Source organism: Numenius arquata, chromosome 1 (assembly GCF_964106895.1).
Source record: "Numenius arquata chromosome 1, bNumArq3.hap1.1, whole genome shotgun sequence".
In the NCBI taxonomy this organism is placed as follows: Eukaryota; Metazoa; Chordata; class Aves; order Charadriiformes; family Scolopacidae; genus Numenius; species Numenius arquata.
This window is the reverse complement of record NC_133576.1, coordinates 74702149-74726832: the sequence shown is the minus strand read 5'-3', so window position 1 is coordinate 74726832 and position 24684 is coordinate 74702149. Positions and strand designations below refer to the sequence as shown.

The following is a 24684-nucleotide window of genomic DNA, read 5'->3' as shown; positions in this document are numbered from 1 at the left end:
AAATGGTAAACACAAAGTATTCTCCCTTCTAAAATCTAAAAGCTTACTAAAGTCTCAGCAGGAAGTTATGACATCCCACTGTTCCCTCAAATTTTAGCCTTTTCCTTTAGCTGTTGCTGGACGGCTCCACCCAGCCCTCCTCTTTGCTGGGCTGCTCTGCATACCCTGCTGCAGCTGCTGCTGCATTCGTCTGTCACCCTCAGGCTGCTTCTGGTGATAGTTTCCAGATTTCCAGTCCTAGTTTCTGAACTACTCTGCCATCCTTCTACAGCTGCCCACCGTAGTATCTGCCAGGGTTTCTGCTCTGGCTTCACAGAGCTGCTGACCCATTAGTCCTAAATCTTTCTCATTCTGCCCTTGGTGCTCCCCTCCTTTTGCTCACCCTTTAGAGATTACCAGATCCATCTCCTGGTAAACATTAAACTAGAGATTAACAAGGCAGATTCTTTAGCAGGCTCTTTATAGGATATGCAGAGCAAGTGACGCGAAACTTCTTAGAAAAGCAATAATTAAATTACACTAACCTACAAAATAATATGGAAGAAAGGGAAAATAAGACGTGTGAACTGTGCTGAACAGAAGACACCAAGGTACCCTGCTGAGAATCTCTCTAACAATAGCTGTGTATTTTCAAAGCTTCTACTTATTCTTCAACCACATCAGTTTGTGGGCAACCTAGTTTCTCTAAAACATTTTGAGAGAGGAATTTAAATGCATGACCTTCCAATAATTGCTTTGGACCTCATTTGAAATTGTTTACTTTCACTGCTTGCTATCCTCATTGTACCCTTTAATCTCTTGCAGAAATCCTCCACCCAACTGCAGTGTAGCATGCACTTCCTAAACACCATCGCCTGTATCTTTCAATCAGTCTCATTCGCATTCGCAGTCACCTCCCGTGCAAGGAACGTCCTTGCAGAAAACTCAAGGACAAGTTCACCAACATCCGCACCTGTATGTAGCATAAAGGGTGTTATCACTGTCCTTTTTCAGCATGGAGTTCCACTGCCCTCTGCATCAAGGATGGCAAGATAACCCAGCCGGCTCCAACCATACAGTCGGTCTGTAATTGCAGCACATATTTGGAGGCAATGATATACATTCCTTCAGCTCCAAGAGGGTTAACATGGTGGAACAACTGTTTTGATTAGGAAACTGTTTGAACAGCACTGTTTGCTCTGCACACAAGCAAGTCTTATTAATGAGTGAAACTTATTGACTAGGCTGGCTGGAATCCAGGGTTTTTCACTGTATACCAAATGATCCACAGAGGATAAAAATCTACTATGAAAAAAAAAAGGGGAGGGAGGAGGGAAAGGAGAGAAAAAAAAAAAGGGCCTACACTTTGGCTAATCTAAACATATACCAAGGCATATTACTGATAGGGCAGATTGTTTGATCTGCCCTGTTAAACAGTTCTCTGTGTACAGGAGCGCCCTGCACAATTTCTGTTTACAACTCTTTGCCTGTACCGGCCATGTCCATATGCTCACCCAGCCCACACTCCTCCTCCTCCTCACCACCAGGCCCATGTAAGGCACAGTGCAGTTTCTGAGCATGGTCAGGTCCTGCCCTCCTCTATACAGTCACTACTCTGCCACCAGCTGAACTACATCTGACCTGGCTCAAACAACTTCTAGCCTCCCCAGAACTAGGTTAAATCTAGGCCAATAATCACAAGCTGTTGGCACCTGTCATTTGACCTGACACTACATGGTAAGAGCCTACAACTCTCCTTGAAGATAAACCTGACACAAGAGGTCAGAAAGGTTTACAACCACTCAGTCACAGGACATTCTCCTCTTTGTGGCTCTTCAGAGCGCTCCCAAACTTGAGCCCATTGTCCCATGCTTTTTCTCAAGACTTGGATGGCTGCCAGGCAGCAGTGAGACTCCAAAACTCGCACCTGAGGTGAGGCACCCAGCCACTCCTCCTGGTTTCCTCAGAGCTGCCTCAGGCTGCAGAGACTCTGGATCTGTTTAAGCTTTTAGACACTGTATGGGAGGAGGCAGGAAAACAGCAGAGCATGCTGAACTATGTACAGTGTGACTTCAAAACTTAGAACTAAGTTACATTTTTAAAAATTAGATTCTCAGCAATAAGACCAGCAACAATGAGTTAAAAGCTTTCTTCTCATCTGCACTAATTTCTTTCCGAAGTCTGACATTCACCTCAAGTTGGGGGGAAAGAGTAGTGAAACCCCACACACTCCTACACGTTCTTCACCATATGGCAGCAATGTCCCCATGTCCCTCCAGTTCAGACTGAACAGATCTTCACTGGTACACTTAAATTCTAAGCCCTGTGTTCAAAATCAAGATGCGACGTGCCACACCTGACCACTTCCTTCTGTGAATCTCTCTGGGGAAAAAAAAAAAAATATCTACCAACAACCTATTATTTCAAACACATAGCCAGCTCATGGATGAATGAAGTTACTACCTAGGGCCTGGATGGTCCTAAGGGTGCAAATTCCACTTCACAATCCCTAGTGCAACCTGATTTAAGAGCCTCCTACTTTCCCCACCCCTGTCCCTGCAGCAGGCTGTATTGAAACTGTTGAGGAAACCGATCCAAACTAAAAAACACTAAACAAAGAAAATAAACATTCTGGGGGAGGAGAAGGGAAGTTTCAGGGGTCATATGTGGGTGTTGTTGGCATTTTTAACACACAGATCATTTCAACTGACCTGTTTTATGGTTTCCCCGCTCAAGAGAGTCACATTAACACAGTTAGAAGATAGCAGAAGGTCAATAATTTGGACACAGAAGCAGAAATACGCAGAGATGGGCAGGGATTTCTGGCTTCACTGCTTTGGAAAGTGGCTGTGCAAGCACCGCACCCTCAAGCGCCCATCCCTCACTGGAGTTTCAAACAGTCTTCCCAGGCAAGTCAATGCAGCCCATTAGCTTGTCCCTGGACGTGCCTGGGCTTGTTACTTCAGGGTCTAACAATTCCATACAAAGACTAACAGTTGATAATTTGGTTCAAGCATCCTCCATCCAGTCACAACTACCTCTGTCTGGATTACCCGTTGGTGACAAAAGGATTAGGCACCAGTTTGAGGATTACATCTCATTTGCCAGTTTGCAGAATATTTGCTTCACAGCTGAGATATGTGAATATTCATGTCAGATGCTAGATTAGCAGAAGATATATTCCTTTACTGAAGTCAGACAGCAACAGGACAGGAGTCTGTAATTTCAAAAGGGCACCAGGCTCTACTAGAAAAAGTGATTCAACAGTTATTTTATAGAACCCTAGAAACAAAACACTTCAGGAACTCTTGTATCTTTGCTTTAAGTTATCTTAGAATATTTGCACAGTGAAAACCACAGAACATCACATATTGCTGCCAACTGAGCTGAAGCAATATAATGTAACATTTTTAATACAACATACTCCATTAACACTGACTGGCAGTATAGTTCATCTACTGTAAAGGGTTAGGTTTGAGTCACTCATTAAAAGGCCCCAAATGCCTAATTAATTCAGTCTTCTCTCAGCTCTGAGCAGTGACTACTTTGCCTCCTATGTACTGCAATATTAGGCAATAAGAGAACATGGAAGCTAGTTCAGAAGTTGCTTCATGCTAGTATATTAAGTGCAAAGACACTGTATCAGTTAATTCATTTGAAGTAACAGATATGAAGGAGAGTCACTTGCAATAGCTGAAAAGACTAAGGACAAATCAGAATCCATTTTAATCAACATATTAGGCTGTGAAAGCCTCATGAAACTAGAATTACCTTGAAATGTCCAACCTAGAAGCACTGCCACTGTTCCAGACTACCTGGGATTCTATAATTATATGTATATGAAAGGTTATGTGTCATCAATTGAAAGTACAGAAACTTTGCAAGACAAAAAGGGCTAGATGCCTGCCTTGTTCAACAGCAGCACAAATTCACTCACCGCTCCCCGTAACACAGAAAAAGACTGAAACAAGCAATCTCCCTACTTGAGGATTAGAAAAATAAGGATGAGAAGAGAATTAGGGGCAACATAAGGCTTCAGAGCCTTAGAAGCAGCAGAATGGCTCCCCCTCAGCTCCTGTGCAGTGCACCATGAAGCACAAGAACTACTAGACTATCTGCTACCATGGGTAAGAATTAGTAGTGACAACGTAGCAGAACACTTCCAGCACAGCAGCAGTGCATCCTTCACAGAGTACTGAAGTTACTGAGTACTATATTCATGACCCCAGTGTTGTTTGGGTTTTTTTAATAACTAGTCCAAATATAGTATCACTTAGGAAACCCATTTTTCCCCTTTGTGGGATTTATTTTGGATAACAAGGCAGAGAAAAGAAGGCTGCGGATAAGACATAGCTTATCCTTAAAAAAAGGAAGCTGCAGCATCACATGGACTATTCTCTATCCGGGTAGTTTTTCTGGCCACAATCCTAAAGGTCATGCCTGGCTTAACATTGCAATTTCAACTCCTCCCTCCTGTCAAAAACCAAACAAAACCAAACAAGCAAACAAGAAAACCCCACCACAAAACAAAAAACCACCACCAAAACAAAAATCTACCCAACCACACCCCTGGTATCAATTCTCTGCCAGCTGCTCTCTGGGGTGTTAAAGCGCCCACACCTTTGAGAAAGGTGGTATAGCCCATGCCTGATTGCAGTGGGATAGCAGTCCCTAAAATCTAGACTTGCAGTCACTGTTGTCTGCCTTACAGTATGCAACAAGACCCTGAGCATGCTGCCTGCACTGAACAACCACCTCCTCCATCCCCTTCATCACCAGCTCCTTCCAAGTACTGCCACCAGAAGTCATTGCTACTGCACCTTCTTCTTAGTTCAAGTGAGGCATAAGCAGACAGGGACTGCTTAACATCTGCTACTGCTGAGATAAAGTCCAGAACTGCATAAAATACAGAAAGCCCAGTTCAAACTACAGTAGTCAGAGGTGAGATGAGAGGATGGATCTATGATGATATTCCAAATACAGATAGTATTAACACTCATTTGGTAAGGAGGAGGGTTGCATAAAAGGACAGTTGAGGTTCTAGCACATTATGCTCAGTAGTTTTGTTTATAATATGTGTACTTGTAAGAGGAAAAAGGAAAAATATGTATTTTTGAAAGCTCAACTTTGTTTTCCTGCTTTTGTGACAATCTGTTATGTTTAAAGATATTGCAAGTGCATCCTAACAATTTATTCTGTGCAGAAAGTATTTATTTTAGGCTTCCTATGCAACAGTAGAGAATCTTCTCAGGATAATTCTAGTTTATAGCTTCTCAAGACTTGTCATTGTGGGACAGAGTCATCTGTTTCCTTTATTTCATTAGTAGCTATATTTATACTATACTGAGTAGACATTATTCCCATGTCATCCAACAGTACACTACAGAAACAGTAAACCAAGTTGTGAATGCTGCTAAACCATGGTCAGGGTGGAGGAAACAGAGGAACACAATTTTGCATTAAAATCTTGATCTCTGCTTCGCCCTGTATTGGAAGATCTTTCCTCCATTTAGCTAGCAGGAAGCATAATTTAGCAGGGATGATTTTTTTTCAATTCTTCTTTTAAACCAATAAAATAATCAAAAGGTAACGCTTCAGCTACATTTAGGAACAGTTACCTAATAATGGTAGATGGTTTGCTTGGACACTTGGTAATAATTGTGGCAACTCTACAAACACATCTCCTCAGCTTTGGAAGTAGTCATTAACAAAGGCACAGTCACCTCAAACATGCAAGCCTCAAACAACTTTCAGTTCCAGGGTGTATTCATTCTGTGAGAGTGTCCATGAGCTATGATTTGGTTTCATCTACTTTAGTCCACAGCAGCTAGGTTTAATTACCTCTAAAGGCAAATTTGTTTTATTGCCTTACTTTGCTCCAGCTCATATGGTATTAAGCAGGAAGACAGTCACAACCTGCCAGGATACAATGGCCACAGGAGTTTCAATTTGTTGTAGAACACACCTAATAACCTCCATGAAGGTGATTTACAGCAGTTAAGTAAATGTAATTAACAGAATCACTTGCTAGTCTTGTCCCCACTGACTTTCTGCTCCCTCACTGAAGAGCTTAGGCATTTCACATCCATGCTTTATTCAGTACCATTCCATCAGCATCCCCAACCAAGCCTCCTCCTCAGCCAGGAGCGCAACAAACTTTGTTCTGCAAGTTCTTACTCCCAATGCAGTACAGGGGCCAAGATTTGATATAGTGAATTTACTTCTTCCCCTCAGAACTTCACAGGGGGTGCACTTTGTTTTGTTCAGGTTCCTAGCTAACACAGATGTTAGCAAGTCAGTTACACACATCTGTTACGAAAGCAAATGAAGTGCTAGGGGTGAGGGGGGGGAGAAACAAACATGATTTATGATTTAAGTAGACAATAAATAATTGTTTACTTGTCACCTGAAGGGTGATATGGGTGATAAGGGCATATTATATTAACTATTCTTTCAGCACAGTGTTAAATGACTTGGTGTGGCACATTTCCTGTTTTTTAACTGATCTATACATTCAGGGTCACAGCCTGGCAGCCTGAACTGTTCATTACACACCTAGGAGAGTACTAGGTCAGCGCATATCATGTAGATGGTTTTCTTCACTAAATCTAGCTCAATTATTAACAGGTGAGAAAAGCCTTCTGTCCCACTATATTGGCACAGCCTGCCTCATACAACGTTTCTAAAAACCTGAAAACTCAATCATTAAAGAACACATATTTGCCTTATTTAGCAGCACTACTATCCTAATATTCCATCTACTGCATCCAGCCAGAGGCATTTTTTCCCCCTTACTACTGGAGGGGTACCAATTGACAGTTTTTTCAGGTTAACCCCATCTCCTCAATGTTTTTCTGATTGTAACAACTAGATGGAAATAGCTATCCTATGTATTACACAGACACGTTCCATCAAATTGGCCCACTACTCCTAGTTGATCATTTGGAAACAAACAAATCTAATTTTAAATAGAATTTACCATCACTTTCAGTAGTACATTTCCTACTCAAAGCATTTCAACATAGTATATAAATCAGTATATAAACTCTAACCAGGAACAGTTGAGACACACAATATCAATTAAACAACTTAAGACTAGCTTATTTCCACAGTAACTGTATATTTGCTACATTGTATCTAAAAAAAAGACAAGTTATATTTCAGATCCACTGAGCCCTGCATTTTCTTTATTATATTTGCATTTCAACAAGCAGCCAAGATTCTTCTGAGATGCAGTTGTGTCTGTTTAGCTAACAAAATCCTACATGACTTAACGAATTACAACTAGGAAAATGCAAATGTAATAAACAAACATGCAAACTCAAAGATATCTTTATCTGCACAATCCTCTCATCCTGTAAGCCAAAATACTACAGTATGTTCCAAAACGTATCGCTACACATGCGTTTCAGTTTCTGAATTTGTTTGGTTCGCCTCGGAAGTTTCTGTCAGAGGTTTCAGGGGGTTCTTGTTTTTCATTTTCTTGCCCCTGCTCCTTCCGCTTTTGGTGGCTTGAGCCTTCTCATCTGTCACACACTGAGTTGCGTTTTGGATGTTAAAGAATTTACCGTCACAAACTTGGACTTCATATTTGAATAAATAAAAGCATGCCTACTCTGAGCTCCAGTCACCCTGGAAATCAGTATTACAACATCAAGAGAAAGTTCTGGCAATACTGAACAGTGATTCAAAATAAACTCTGCTAGCCAACCACTTTCAAATAATAGCTACTTGCCAAATTCTCACCATTTTTACACACATGCACTCTGTGTTCTCTCTCTGTCTCGAAACCCCCTCAAAACCAGCCAAACAAACAATGCAAACAGATGTTTTAAACATAGGAGATCACATGGGAAATACAGGCAAATTCACAAGCTCAGTAACATCTGAACTTAAAATTAGTCTCCCTGGATGGAAGACACAACTCCCAACTCCCTTCTCTGAGAAAGTTCATTGCTGGTTGAGCACGGGTAACCACATTTGCTTCAGCATTAAGTGTCTCATGATGACATAATATAACAAGCGACCTCTGTAATGCACACAAAGGGCCCCTATTCGCAGAATTCGGCAGTTCTGGGAAAAGAGCCTAGTCTAGCACTACTCTGACCAAACTTTTTCAGTAGGGACCTCTTCCAAACCTCCCTTGCTCAAGGCTCTTCAAGAAAAGGTCTCTTAAGATTGAACTGAAGATACACATAGAGGAGCTACTCCTTTTAAATATTACAGACTTAGTTCCAATGAAAGAGTTCCCTACAATCTCAGTGTAGACAGATAACAGGGGAATTTTGACTTTTAGTGCTACATCAGTATAGTAACACACCAGACTGCCTACCTATGGGTTCTGCAACACATACAAAAGTCAACATTACTGTTTCCTGAAGAGGCAGTGAAAAATAGAAACCTGATCAATCATTCAGGCATCCAAACAAGAGTCTCTTCATATCTTCTCCAAGTCATTCTTTGCACAAACTGCTCCCAGTACCTTTAAGACAAGATTACTCTAGCAGCTCCTGAAGAAAAAATTCCCCTCCAATGTCAGAGCTTGATTATTAAAACAGGAAGTTAGGAAACATGGAGAAAAGGAAACAATTTGCACTTCTCCATCTGCAATTTCATAGGTCTGGTTTGTGTTAAGTGTTCAGAGACCCATGTTCCAAGAGAGGTAGAGCAAGAAAAATCCTAGCCTATGGCTTGTTTATGGGTCACTGCTGCTGCAGAAAATGGGTGACACACACAGGAGGATCAGATGAGGCAATTTCAACAATGAAAAACTCAACAGTTGAAAGAAAGGACATATTACTTTCACCTTACAAGGGGAAACTAGAGATTAGAGAGACCAAAGAGCTTTCTAAAAGCTCCCTCAAAAATCAGAAACTGACCCCCTCCCTCCCCAGGATGCTAGATGCTGTACACACATGAGCTCAGTTAGGGACATAAAGAGAATGATGACCTAGTTTCCTAGCTCATATGGAAAATATAAAACAATAATTAAAGAAAGAGCTAGTTACTGCATGATAAACTAGTGTAATGTAAAGATACATATGAAGAGATCTGCACCACCACTCTATCCACTTTAACATAATGCATTTTACAGAATTATACAAACTGTTGCTCAACATCAGACAATCTCCCTCCAATCTAGATGATTCTATGATTCCATGATTCTAAGATATCCACACTTCATTGATAGGCATAGTCATGCTATAATGAACTAGAAGTAGTAAGTCAGTAGACTTACTTCAAAAGTAAGAGATAAAAAACTTTAAAAAAAACCCAAAGCTAAAAAAACTTAAAGTGGAAACTGCTCCACTCAATGACAACTAGGCTTTTACAAAGCTTTTATCCCTGAAGAGACAAATGGGAGTGTCATGCAATTTGCTGCAGGTGATATGCATGGGAAATAATATCTGGAAAAGCAGAGGTCTCGCCCGTGTTAAACGGGCACTGGAAGTCTTTCAGAGCTATTCTGTAGACAATAGCTTGCTCTGATACTCTCTATAAAAATCTGTCATCATTGTACTGTGAGTACCTATGACCAGTAGCTATTATTAAGGTATTAATGTCATTAAGGTAGTCATAGTTTAACAATACTGCATGCAGGTAAGTGTAATGAGCCCTGGAAACCTGTAAGACTAAAGGCCTTGTATTTAGGAAAAAAATAATGCAGTAACAAATGATGTTGCCAACATTTAAACAATGCTTTATTGCATATTTCAGTTAAACTGCAATCTGCATTTGCTATCATAACTGACAGCATTTATCTCCCAGTCTTTTTTATGATATGCAATAACGAAGGCATTTTTGTCACTTGTCAAAAAAGGACAATACTGACCAGTACTCACCACTGTCATTGACAGTTCTATCAAGACCCCAACTCATAAGGCTACATACGATCCAACAGTTAAAATCCAAGAGAAGTAAATTGTAAAGATAATTTAGAACACATACCTATGATGGAATCCCTTCGAAAAACATCTCTGTCAAAAATATAAAATGACAGATGGCGAAAGGTCCGAGGAATTTCACAGTAAAAGTCTTCTCCATAGAAGGGGCTGAGTAAAAAGACAACAACATAGACAGAAACACACACACAGAAAAAAAGAAATTAGTGATGGTATCCTGGAGGAGCCAGCCTACTTATACCTCACACCTAGAATATCACTCTGGACTGTGACGGTCTCTCCCGCCCATGAAGGTGCACCTTCAAGCACTGTTGCGCTTTGGCTCATTCCCAACTGTCTTAAATGCCCACAGAACAAGATTTTTTTTTTAACGTGCGAAAAAGAACAGATACTTCTTTTTACCTGAAAAACAAGTGTCCTTAAACAAAGAGGGCAGAGAGCAAGTTATTTGTTAACATACAGTGCCTTGAATAGTGGAGAAATGCCCCTGTTGCCGCACTATGCTGACAATAGACCATTACGACAGAGATCACAAAAGCATACACACGAACAGGATGAGCCAAAATAAAGCATGGTTCATGGCATATATAGTTTTTATTATTAATTATTTATTTTTAAAAGGATTTTTTTTATTTAAAATAAAACACCTACAGTCATCACCTCCTTTCTCATCCCCTGCAAAGTTTCATATTTAAAGTCAGATTCAGTCAACTGATGGTAAAGTAAGCCTTGGAGCTGGCACGAGGCATGTTACCTGATACCACTGCTTTTTGCAGTGATACCACTGATTTTTGCTTACTGGAATTGTATAGACTAAGTTCCTTTACAGTAAAAGCAGATTAAAAAAATATAAATACTATCTCAGCATGAAAAGCTCTTTAGAGACTTAAGGGGCTTTCTTTGCATCCTACCAATTTATACAGAAAAAAACCCGAACACCTCAGATAACCATATAATTGGACAGAGAGAAATTGAAAGGGTTGCTATTAGGTAAGGATTCACTCCTAAGAACTATAAGCATATATCAACATTATTTATTCATTGACAAGTCTACCATCTTACACAGATTTTTTTTATTCCAAGTCACTCATGCTTCAGCAGAATTAAATTGGTGAATGCAATTTGAGCCATATGAACAAACAGAGCAAGCACTGCAGATGTAGACTTAAAAATAAATCTAATTCCAACCGGCCAACAGCCAGCAGGATATTTTTTTTCTTGTCCTTTTAAACACAGACCTCCTTATTGTCTTGGCTAAATGGAAGACAGAATCATACTGTAGCTTTAATCATTATCAAAGGCTTTTTATGTTAGAAAATTAGATATCCAAAAATCATTAATAGTTCCTTGCCTAGTCTTCACTGGAAACCTCTCTTTCCACACCTCGAGTGGATGAACCGCAAGGCAGGGAGGGACTGGGGGAGCAAAGTCCCTCCCACTGTAAGAGAAGATCAGGTTGGTGACCACCTCAGGAATATGAACATACAGAAGTCTATGGCACCTGATGAGGTGCATCCCAGAGTCTGGAGGGACTTGGCTAATGCAGTTGCCAAGCCACTCTCCGTGATATTTAAAAAGTCATGGCAGTCAGGTGAAGTCCCCCAAGACTGGGAAAAGGGAAACATTGCACCCATTTTTAAAAAGGGTAGAAAGGAGGACCCTGGGAACTACTGACCTGTCAGCCTCACCTCTGTTTCTGCAAAGATCATGGAACAGACCCTCCTAGAAGCTATGCTGAGGCACATAGAGGACTGGGGGATGATTCAAGACAGCCAGCATGGCTTCACCAGAGGTAAGTCCTGCCTGACCAACCTAGTGGCCTTCTGTGATGGAGTGACTACATCAGTGGACAAGGGAAGAGCTACAGATGCCATCTATCTGGACTTCTGTAAGGCCTTGGATACAGTCCCCCACAACATCAGTCTCTCTAAATTGGAGAGATATGGATTTGATGGGTGGACTGTTCAGTGGATGAGGAATTGATTGGATGGTCACATCCAGAAGGCAGTGATCAATGGCTCAACATCCAGACGGAGATCAGTGACAAGTGGCGTCCCTCAAGGGTCCATATTGGGACCAGTATTGTTCAATATCTTCATCAGTGACATCATAAACAGTGGGATCGAGTGCACCCTCAGCAAGTTTGCTGATTACACCAAGCTGAGTGGTGCTGTTGACAAGCCTGAGAGACAGGATGCCATCCAGAGGGACCTGGACAGGCTCAAGAAGTGGGCCCATGTGAATCTCATGAGGTTGAACCAGGCCAAGTGCAGGGTCCTTCACCTGGTTCAGGGGAACCCCTAGTATCAATACAGGCTGGGGGATGAAGGGATTGAGAGTAGCTCTGAGGAGAAGGACTTGGGGTGTTGGTGGATGAGAAGCTCAATGCGAGCCGACAATGTGTGCCTGCAGCCCAGAAAGCCAACTGCATCCTGGGCTGCATCAAAAGAAGCATGGTCAGCAGGTCGAGGGAGGCGATTCTGCTCCTCTACTCTGTTTCATGAGATCCCACCTGGAGTACTGCATCCAGCTCTGGCGTCTTCAGCACAGGAAGGACATAGGCCTGTTGGAACTGGTCCAGAGGAGGGCCACGAAGATGATCAGAGGGATGGAGCACCTTTCCTATGAAGACAGGCTGAGAGAGCTGGGGTTGTTCAGCCTGGAGAAGAGAAGGCTCTGGGGAGACCTTATTGTGGCCTTTCAGTATTTAAAGGGAGCTTATAAGAAAGATGGGGCTAAACTTTTTAACAGGTCCTGTTGTGACAGGACATGGGGTAATGGTTTTCAACTAAAAGAGGGAAGATTTAGACTAGGTATAACAGACATTTTTTGCGATGAGGGTGGTGAAACACACACCTGGCACAGGTTGCTCAGAGGGGTGGTAGATGCCCCATCCCTGGAAACATTCAAGGTCAGGTTAGATGGGGCTCTGAGCAACCTGATCTAGTTGAAGATGTCCCTGCTCATTGCAGTGGAGGTTGGACTAGATGACTTTTTAAAGGTCCCCTCCAACCCAAACTTCCATGATTTTGCATCACCATATATTTTTGCTTGTACTTCTGCCTACAGTAAAAATACATGCCCCCAGAACTGGCACATTCCCTTAAGGGCTAGCTGACAAATCTCACTCAAAACACACAGGCACTGCGAATTAGCTAACCACTCTGTGTTTGAAGGGAATATGCCACATTAATGTCATGAAGTACAGAATATTGAGTGATGTCTCTGGAAGAATGTTATCTAAGTCACTACTCCACCAGCCACATAGAAGGATACATTGAATAAACAACAAAGCCTAAGGCTTACCTGTAGCTTACCCAAGGCTACAGGTTAAACTTCCACCACTGAAACTGTTTCCTGTTCCTTGAAACAAATGCATCCAGCTGTTATGGCAACCAATGTGACCCCCACTCAGTCATCCCTACTGTGAAGGCAGGGGAGAAAATCTAACAGCTGGAAGTGGCAGCTGGTTTGGACTTGGTAATTGTCCCGATAACCCTCTCCAATTCAGCACTCTTGATTATGTCCTCTTTACCCATTCTGCTCCAAGAGGTTTTATTCAGAATCAAGAATTTAGCAGACACTGCTTCAGGCACAAAAGATTTGAGTTCTTTGGTACAAGCAGCTTCTACCAAACTGGGAACTATCTGACTGTCCCAGCAGCCATGCTTTTGCTGGCAGCCCCGACAGCCTCTGTGCACATCACCTGGTGCAAGTTTTCACACACAGGCTTAACCCAAGGGGGCCACACAAATTCATAAATATTGCCCAAATATCTAGTGCATTATACATGCAAAACACTTGCATCGTTCTGAGCCCTAATACTCTGTTCAGCCATAAAATTGTCCTTTCTGCTGGAAGAACACGACAGATGAATTTACTCGCTAATGACCTTAGAATGAAACAATACTTAATGAACTGTGGATTATATACCCAGTTCTCTATCAAGAATACAAGGGAAGCTTCAGTATACTGAAATTCTAAAGGCAATGTAAATACAAGTGAGACTTATACTGAGCATACTTTAGTTCAGCTCAGCTGATTCTGGGGGAAAGAACAAGGAAGAGACAACAACCGGGGCCTTTGGCAAGTCCCTTATTCATGTTTGTCACTGATAGTGGTCCGGGGCAGAAAATACCTAAGACTACACTACAGCAAAACAAACACAAGATTCAGAAAAGCAGAGTGGACAACAGGAAGCACCTAGTCCAATACATGGTATCAGAAAGAGACTGATTAACAGAAGAAATGCTATAAAGGCTGATTTAGCCACGCAGGGACCACATCTGGTCACTACTTGTAGGCACAAGGCTTATTAGCCTGAGCACTGCCTGCTGGCTGGTACTCTTCACAGGTTAAATTATTTGCGGCTGCTGTCAACAGAAGAGATACTTTGTTCTGCTCTTAGCTTTCCCCCTTGTAGATTCACAACCTCTCCTCACTCAGGTAACACCCCTGAGGTGCACTGCATTCTTAATTAATATAAGCAAGCAGATTTCCAACACAAGTGCATTCACTCTGCACCAGATAATTAGCCAGCAAAGTTTGAACTGTAAGGATACACATGAAGATAAATTTGATATCCCCCTGCCCCAATCTTGCGTAGCTCTGCAGAAACAGTATCTTCTTTCTGAAGGAATCAAAAGTAACCACACAAATGCTTCCAGCTTCCACTTAAATGTGCGCTTTTCCTCCATGTATCTCTACAGAACAGTACTGGCTTTGTCTCCCACCCAGACCTGAAGAGCAAGAGGTCACAGCAGTCAAACCCCATGATTTATTTCCCAAGCTAACTTATCTTGAGCGTGAGCCCCAGGGCTCCAGAATGGTTTTTCCAAAAGAACAGCTAAATCCCTCCCCCAGTATCCCCTCTCTCCCAAAAGCCAGAATTAGTCTGATGGGGCTTCAGTGAATACTTTTATTTTGACATAGCAATTAATAAAAAGCAGCAGCATCTGCCTACACAGCCCTCAGGAGTCTGACAAGATCCTCCAAAACAAATACAAGAACTAGCCTGGCAGAAAACTCAGGAATCTTTCAGAACCAAGTAAGTTCAGATTCAACTTCCAGGTTTTGAGTTAAGCTTGCTTTGTAGATTAACCAGCCCTACACTAAGGAGAAGTTCTAATCATTCAAAGAGGAGGAGAAATAATGAGGACACCCTACCCCAATCTTGCAGCATAGGCTGCACATCAGTATGGTCACAAAGGAAGGGCATGGGCAAGACCAGTGTTGTCATTATTTCAATTTCTTCTGGACTCCAAATAAGTGACAGGATGTAACTGCTGAAAGCAGGATCTTGCAAGGACAGGAACAGTAGGTCTCCACTCTAAATGCAATTCAGCTCCTTCCAAGCTGAATATAAAAGCATTTTCAAACCCAGCTTCTTCAATAAAGACTATTAAACTTAGAACAGTTTTACTAATTTCTTTTTAATTTTGCTATCACAGCAATGACAAGAGTAGCAGTGCAGTTATCAACTACTATTTAGTTATGAAGTAGGCTTGTTCCTATGTCACTGGCTCTTGTTTTTCTGACAGGATTAGAAACTACAGAGAAAAACCTGTACCAATTTTTAAATCCTTGTTCCAAGCTTTCAGGCAGACTGACTCTGGAGCCACCTGACTCTTTCAAGGACTGACTCTGTAGCCTTCTACTCCTCATACCCTCACTTCACGCCCCCTTCTCATCTGTTTTCCAGTCCATATCACCTTGCTATGCTCTCAAGGAGGGAAGGTCAACCTCAGCAGTCCTCCCAGAAAGTGCAGGGCTCTCCTGCTGCACAGCTTTTATACAGCCCCTACCACCGACATATACACTAACCGATCCCTCCTCAAGACACTTTCCCTAGCTGTTCTGACAGAAAAGACAAAAAAAAAAAAATAATATTCAAGTATAAGCGTAAAGAACAGTGCAATGGATTTGAATCTTCAGGTATACCCTCCCCTCACTAAAAAATTGCTTTTTCTGAATGCTCACCAGAGCAGGAATATGAGGAAATCAAAACCAAGAAGTTCCCTCTAGGTATTGTTTCACTCCCATACAGCTATTCAACTTGAAATGGGAAGGGCTTTAAGGTATCTATTTTTGAATCTCTTCTAATGTGAGTTTTGGCAATGGATATTTTTAGGAAGAGACAGGGAAGGAGAAGAGAAACAAATTACTGTGCAGATCAAGTGGAATGAAAGCAAGTAAGGAGGAGAATCCTCACTTCAAACATGATGAATGGGAACTTCTTCCCCAAGGAAAAGTTCAAAATCTGTTCACTTTTACACCTTTTACTAAACTCCAGAAGCACAATTGCAACTTTAATTCTGTACCTTGAGACACCTACTGAAATCATCACAAATAATATTAACAGAGAGAAAGAGGCTTCATAAAATAAATCCCAGTGCAGAAACACTTCTCTCATTTCAGGCTGTGTTGCAAAACCTCGTGCTTGTTTCTCAATACTTAGGATTCGCCAAAGCAGTTCTGTTTTTGTTTTGGCACCAGCACTTCAGTGGATGAAGTGAAAGAGTTGCATGATGAATAATAATGAAACCCCACAAACCAGAATTCTTTGTGCATGGATTATTTTTTTTTTAAACTGCTTTTGTGATTGAAAGTAAGGACTATTAACATGCCACAGACAACTCCACATCCTCTGACTGTTTTAAAACGTTTAGAAATACTGGATTCATCCTGTTGCATGAACTGAAGACCAGAGTTCACATTGCCATGTGAGCTGGAAGCAAAATCAGTCTGTACAAAGGAGTACACTAGTTTGTTTCTACTACTAAGCTTTTTTTACTACTTGGCTAATACATTTTATACTATGCTTTGCAGCATATGTAAAGGGAGTCGGGTAAAGAAGAGAAGGTTTATTCAAAGCAGATACAGCATGCCAAATAAAATCTGAATACGCTTCAGTCTCCTACTAGACACAGAGCTACAAGACAACAGGCAAGTAAGGCTCTGTAAGAGCCAAAGTTAGCAGATGTCATGGTAGCTTCCTTACACAATTTATTAAAAATATCTAGTATTATATTTGAAGCACTGATTTGGCAGAGGACACACAGCAGGAAGTTAATGGCACACAAGGCAACATCTAAATCCAAACATACTACTTATACCCACTGTTAGAGAGCAGCCTGCAGTCTTCCAGGCATCTACCGAGCTTAAGCTAATTTTTCCTCATATCGCTGTGCAGAGACACAAAGATGGACAGCGCTGTGTTATAGCCAAAACCACCCTTACTTCACAGAGAAAAAAATAAAGCAGTGCACATTTTCTCAACCCTATACTCAGAAGAGAGAGACAGACACACTAGCTATAGTTATCATCCTCACTTGACAGTTGCTGGTTTGGCTCAATGAGGCTTACAGGGATTACGGTAACTTTAAGCAGCAGCCGTTTGGCCCCCAGTCACCTCTTAAAATATTCTGTAAGATGACACACACAAACAACAGAAGTCATATTACAGCTGCATTTACTTTTTTTTTTTTAATCACTCAAAGCAGTCTACAACACCAACAATTGTTACTGACATTGGTGCCTTTTCGTGTGGATAAACGCTCTCATTCATAAACCCTGCCGTGAGTCTCAAGGCTCACTTCAATTCTCCTCCTTCCACTAAGTCTTCCTTCCCTTCCTGGCGACCTTCCCAGCTGGATTACTTCCCTACAGGACCATACAGTCCTCGCCTTCAATAATACCCCTGACCAGGCTGAAGCTGTACCCATACTCATCCCGTTCCCATAAAGGTTTGGGTTGTTTTCAGAATTGAAGTCTATCGGTATTAGGGATTCAAGGCACAGTTAGATATAGTTGAGTGTAGAAGATGGCAGGCCCTGGGGCAGACAGCACACCAAGTGGTGAGCTGGAAGCACAGAGAAGAAAATCTACAGAACATGTGGACAGCAGAACATGCTACAGCACCCAGCTTAAGGCCTCCAGGCTGGGGAAAGTTATTTCAAGGAGGTGAGCTGGCAACATAAGAATATGGAAGTAGCTAATGGAACTAACTCGGATAGAACAGCTAATTTTGGCAACACTCCAACTAAGGGAAACAACTTTGTGTTTAAAATTTGAGAAGTGGCCCGCATCCAAGATGTTATCGGAACACTAGAGAAGTTTAGCTATGCAGTCATGAACTCCAAACATAGGAAAATACAGGCTTTAAAGCAAGCCTAGAATTAAAAAATAACATTAAATATGGAAGTAGGACCACTTAGAGAAAGTTCTGAGAGCCACTGATTGAATTTGTTAACTGATCTAATACTAAAACAAAGATACAGCAACCTCTTGTTAAAGAGAACACAGCCTTAACTATGATTTTACAGCACATTTCACTATTCACTCACGAGCACACTGCAGACTTGTAGTTCTCGCTGTTACCTTCACGGGAGATTAGCAAAAAAAAGACTGGGTGTGGGTAAAGTGCCTCTGGCTTCATTTGCTGTTTCATTCAGGCTTTGATCACTATGTTTAGCACGTGAAAAATTCCTCAGTGAAATAGTGGAGAACTAAATAATCACAGACTCAAGACGCTTGGCTCATCTCTCTAAAGCACACACTGTCAGCCATTTGATTCTTAACGTACGACAGTTTTTGCCTTTATTCATATCCTTGAAACAAATTTAGAGACGTCACATTCCTTCCATTCTTCACCTATGATTTGAGAAGCTGCCTTGATTTCCTGTTGCAGCTGACACTGCCCTTTAAGTGAATGGAAATATCTGATGCAAACAGCAAAGTCAGCCTTAATGCCAAGAAGCCAAGAAAGTTTATCCTCAGGGAAGACCTGTAGCTAGGAACAAGTCCTGGATGGTGGAGCCTGAAGTTTAAAGCCACTCATGGGTGAAGCTAAGTAGTTGGTTCAGGAAAGGAAATTAATAGGCAAAATTCTTGTCAGGCTGTCTACTTGCAGCTCAGAAGTAAAGAAAATTGTAGATCTGCACATTTAAAAAAAAATAAAATTCTCAGACGTTCCTTAGGACATAAAATACATAAGTCCCTTCACGTACATTTCCACTAGGTTATATGGAATGGATCCAATTCTACTCAGTGCCTTTGTGGATGATGGTAATATAAATATTGAACAACAAATACAAAACAGAGAAGCGTATTAAATCCTGGCTCTAACTGACCTCTTCCTCACATCTTATGACTTGCATGTGACCTTCTTAGAATTGACTAAAAGCCTGTGCCAAGGAGTTTATGAAAACACTGCTGCTTGAAGAGTTCAAGATTCTCTTCCTGGGAACCTGGAGAGCTTGCTCTGACCAACCCACACATTCACTGTGCTTGTCCAAAGACCCCCAGAGAAGTCAGGTGGCTCTGAACTGCCCCACATAAACAATACTTTCGCATTGACCTGTGGTTTCATAGAAAGGCCTGCCCATGTTATAACCCTTGACTTTATCCTTACAGCAGCCCTCAAAATCTTTCAGTACACGGCAGCAGTGCCACCATCCAGTTTAGCAGAAGCCAACAGAGGCTAGATGGCAGAAATGATTTAAGTTCCTGATCGTAATTTATGAGTCCCACCTGACTGCTAAACAGAGGTTCACCATGCTGGCTGCTCTCAATTTTTGAGATATAAATTTATATAAAGGGCATCAGGCTCACAAGGATTCTCTTCAGAGCACTGGTAAGGGCACTGGACTGGGCAACAGGATGTGCTGGTTCAGTTCTTAGAGTTCCGAATGATTCATGCTTTGTTGATTTAAGAGGTTACTGCTTTCAGCTGTCTTCTCATGCCTCTGCTGCAGCCTAATAAAATAAAAACCTTTTACAGAAGATTAGGACAGAGCTCAGGGAGGCAACTTCTTACACTGTCCCAGTATAAAACACAGGAGATGATGAGTCAGAGTCTGAAAGCTCTGCCACAGATATCCCAAGCAAGCCAGAAATGGACATTCATCCAAGTCCCCCTGGGAAGGAGAGATAACTGCTTCCTTTCTCCCATTTGCCAGTTCTATTTAAGCTTTACATCAGGAGAAAGCCTCCTGGAAAAAAAATATGTATTTCTGCACTGTTTAGTAGAAGCTTAATGAAACTTAACTGAGTTAAGAAAAAAAAAAAAGCAGCAGCAAGCAGTCCTTGAATTCCCAAGTATGCAAGACACTAATTATAAGCCTTTTCATGCACATAAAGTCATTTTATGCAGATATGCTGGAAAAGATCGGCTTCTCCAGGACAAATCTGAATCAGAAGACATTGTTTCAGAGTCAGTAGTGCTAGAGCTGCATATGAAACACCTTTCAATTCAAACATTCACACAAAGCATCTTATTTTTCATAGACTACATGAAAACCATTTTTTGAGCTTATTGGACGTTGGGAGAGTTACCAGTATGAGTAAGAATACAGGCAATTCTTAAAATTTATAGTAAGCCAGCTCTTTGTCAGCCACGAAGTGATAGGAAGTAGAAAATAGGCATGAACAACAGAACAGAGCCAGTGTTTTCCCCTTCAAACTACAGTCAAAGGCTCTGTCACCCACTTCAATGCCAGCCACGCAGATGTTCAGGCAGCATTTGATTATTTTAGTCATGCCTTGGCCCAGCTTCACATCCCTGTTCCCATCTAACATTGCATACCGCAGCAGCGATACCTCAGAAAAAGGGACTCAACACATGCTTCACCATTAGGTTGGCAACTGCCTGGCAAAGATACACCATACATGAAAGCAGGTATTTCTCTGCTGCATACAAATTACACGGGCCTTAGGGCACATAATCCTCGCCTGCCCAATAATTCACAGTTACTCAATGGGTTGAATCAATTTACAAACAAGCATTAAAGAATGTAACGGCATGATTGGTTCCTCAGCTATGTGCTCATCTTAGAGTCTTACAAAAAACAATAGGCGACTGCAGTACGGTCTGAAATCATTTGAAAAACATCTTTCCCTGGAAGTCTACGTATTTGCTTTAATAGACGTAAACGCAGTCATAAAAGATTAAGTAGCTGTTTGAGTGTGTCTAGCTAAATAAGAGTGATTCCTATTCACAGATTAGGAAGACATCCCAGTTTACTGTTCATGTATTTGGGATTTTGTCCATTTTTCTTTTATGCAACAGGAAAACATGGACAGAGAAACATCTATACGGATAAACGCAAAATTCAGCTGCTAACAGTGTCTATAAGTGGATATTCAGTGACTGTGAAGAAGCAAGTTTTTCAAAAATAGTCCTTGCAAATAGAAGCTCACAGAGGGAGAAGGCAGCCTACCACTGAAGACAGTAATTCACTGGCAGAAGAAACAACAACTACGGAGATCATCTTTAGTCAACCCTTAGGATCAAGGAAAATAGGACTGCAAAGGGATTTTGAGAGATCATCTGGTCCACCACTGTTCCAAAGCAGGAAGAACTCTCTATTTTGATCAGGCCTGATTATATAGAACCTGTTAAAAGCCTTCAGCAATAAATGTACAAAACCCAAGGCAATCTATTCCAAGTGGTTCAGAATTTTTAACAAGAGGAAGATTTTTCCATCACAGTAAACCTTAGCCTAAACTTCCTTCCCCACTGCAATTTAAGTCCATTATTACTTGCAATATACATACTGGACATACAGAGCAGTTCCCTCCCTGTTAAGTTTTTTGAAGGGGTTTGTTGCTTGGATTGTTTTATTTTGGTTTTGGTTTTTTAAATATATATATTTACATAGTTGTATCCACTCTTATCCCTCTTTTATAGGCTAAACAATTCCAATCTCTTAACCTTTCCTCATCAGTTATGTTTTCCAGACCTCCAATCATTGTGTTGCTCTCCTCTGAATTAACCTAAATTAATGATAAGAACTCAACTCCATAGGAAACCAGAAACCATCCAGTTTTGCATGGCCTCAGTGTACCTCTTCAGCTTTATAATGGTATCTAAAGACAGATGGAATTTTTCCCACTGAAGGAATTACACTTATTGCTTATTCCTAGTACTACGAGTTTATTTTCTCAATAGAAAAATACTTGGATTAGTTCAAGGAAATTACATCAACTATTCTCATACACCCCCACTCCCCACCTTCCACTTCCCTGCAAAGCACTAATGATCATCCAGCAAAACAACCCCACTGTGCAACTTCTAGTTGTGAGCAGGAAGTCTACAGTTGGTTGACCCAGGAATGAATTTAAATGAGTTACAAAGTCATTTTTAGAGAAATAACTGGTTCAGGGACGCTGCATGGCAAAAAAAACCCAACAAGCATCCAGACCAGTCTTTGCTTTTTTACTTTTTCTCTTTTTTTTTTTTTTTTTTTTTTCTTTTTTTTAACATATAGTACACTACAAACAGGGAAGTGTTAGAATCATCATTCAAAACCACTCTAATTATGTTTAGTCAACCTCAATGCCTCAAGAAACAAAAATATGGACCAGTACACCATATCAGAATACAAGATGAGGAAAAGACTTAAAGACAACAAGAAATTATGTGAGAGAATAACTAAAGTGACTTAAGGGAATAAATCCCACTTCAAGCTATTCAGATTCACATTCTTAAATGTGTTAAGTGCTTCTCAGAGGTTGGGGGTGGGGTCTAGAGCTATTTTCCAAAGTAAATTATTTGCAATAACAAGACAAATAGCAAATTCCTAACTGTATTACTCAACTCTCACTCTTTTCCCACTTTCTATCTTAAGATGAAAGTTACAAATTTGACTGTTCCTTGCTGCTACTTTCCCCCTACTCCAAAAAAAAAAGCCTCGCTTGCCAGAGTATACATGTATGCCCAGCTTTGTTCCCTTTGTTTTTTTGATGTTTGGGGATTTCCAGGAGAAAGTATTTTAACTTTGGCCACATGCTTCCCATTCATTTTCATTCTACATTTGGCTTCTACAATCTCACAGGAAGTGTTCAAGATAATCAGACAGGCATCTTATGTTCAAACCTCTCCTTTCAGTTGCAGCCTTATGACAGGAAAAAAAAAAATAAAAAAATCCTTAATTCCACCCATTAGGGTAGCCAGACCAATGCAAAATTCTAAGCATAGACAGACACAAAAGGGAGTTCAGTGCTCCTTTCTAAGTCGAGATCTAAAAAGCTTAGGGAAGTTCAAAACAAATATTGCAGAAAGAAAGGAGCACTGGCTGTGCGTTCTTAGGAAAACAGTTAATACGGCTTGCCTTGGGAAAAAACATTTTCCCGTATATACAGACAGGAATCCTGACATTAATAGTTCTACCACTAGTGTTCTTCAAATGGGAAAAAGGATTATATTCCTCTTCCCTCCTCCCCCCAAAAATGTATCTTTTGAACATTAAACAAACACAATAAGCAGAGAATGAATTAATAGAACATGTATAAATGTATTTGTTACCACAACGACTTCTCCACTATTTTGGTCCTGAAAACCTCCTCCTGGTCCAGGTTTACAGTACAGTAGCAATCCCTCATCTTGTTTGGCCCCGGATATGTGGGAAGATTTTTGGCTTCACCTAAAGACAAGAAAGAAAAACCCCAAAAGGATTACATATTAAAACATTATCCATAATCTTATCATCTGTCAACTAATGCAGTGTCAGCAACATGGCTAATGTGGAGTATTACGTTGTATTTTTCTTCCCAAATGTTCTCTATTAAACTTAGCAGCAGTATTCTATTTCCAAGGCAGCAGTTCCTGACAATCACTGAGTTTAAAGCTCAGCAGTAGCCAGCAACAACTCAACAGTTTGTTGTGTCCGATTTATTCGCGTGTATTTGGGTACATAATGCTTCCCTCCAAATTTGTATTTAGGTTTTGATCAGTCCTCCCATGAGATACCAAGAACACAACACAACACGGTAATAAATTGTTCAGATACAGTCCATTGATTTTATCCCAAAGACATTACCAGAACACAGCAAATGAAGACTGACCCCCAGCTCCACCACTCTCCACAGAGGCAGAGATGCAAAACAGTCACTTTAGTTACGGCCAACAGCCTTCCATCACAGGATGGACTTCAAAGCACTTCAATGAGGTAATTAGCACTTCTGAAGCTGCCTAAGGTCCTTGTAGAAAGGTACCATGCAAGTCATGAATATTCTTCACAACAAACATTTTTTTCAAAACTGCAACAAGAAACATGTATGTATCCTACATTTAACAAAAAATAAAATAAAAAAAGGTTTGAGGAACTAAGGGTAACCAAGATACTACAAACCACAAGAGTACAAAATGAGAATAAAACCACACCTTTCCCCTCTACATATCCATTAATAACCAAAGCTGAGTGCTAAATTTCCTTGGCAGACTGATAAAAATCAAAACTCTCAGACAGGAAACTGGGTAATGCTCCTCATGGCTTTGCTAAAGCGCCTTAGTACTACATGGATGAGTGATTTCATTCTAAAGACAAAACTTAGACCTCTCAAAGAATGACTAAATAAAAGTCTACAATGCACGTGGTCTTATTTACCTTCACTCTTCCAGTACCCATAGATTATGAGCACATACCATGGGAACTAGATCATTCTTTCCTGGTAAAAATAAAAATAAAAATAAAAATAAAAATAAAAATAAAAATAAAAATAAAAATAAAAATAAAAATAAAAATAAAAATAAAAATAAAAATAAAAATAAAAATAAAAATAAAAATATACGCAGACCAAAGGAACAGTTTTTTTTGCCAGTAGAGAAGAGAATTCTAAATGACAGTAGCAAATATAACTTTTTATCAGATGTCTGCAGCTCAAGTGCTTTTTACTAGATACATGCCTTTCCCAGTCTCCAGCTCCTAAATAGCTCTATACTATTAACAGAACCATCTTGCTTCTTTCAACCCTATCTTCAGCGAAGACATACTTTTTCCTTTCTGCAGGTTTGTTCAACAGC

At 40.7% G+C, this 24684-nt stretch overlaps 1 protein-coding gene across 2 annotated transcripts in view; it reads right to left on the bottom strand.

The window, feature by feature from the left end:
* Window positions 1-24684, bottom strand: part of RASA3 (RAS p21 protein activator 3) — a 134321-nt gene that overhangs the window by 69983 nt on the left and 39654 nt on the right. The window contains exons 2-3 of one of the 2 annotated variants that reach the window (XM_074144284.1): window positions 23188-23305; window positions 9928-10031 (exon numbers count right to left, since the gene is read on the bottom strand). In XM_074144284.1, coding sequence (XP_074000385.1) covers window positions 9928-10031; window positions 23188-23305 — 222 coding nt within the window. Of the gene's footprint in view, window positions 1-9927; window positions 10032-23187; window positions 23316-24684 lie in introns of both variants that reach the window. The other variant, XM_074144293.1, reaches the window with a different exon arrangement.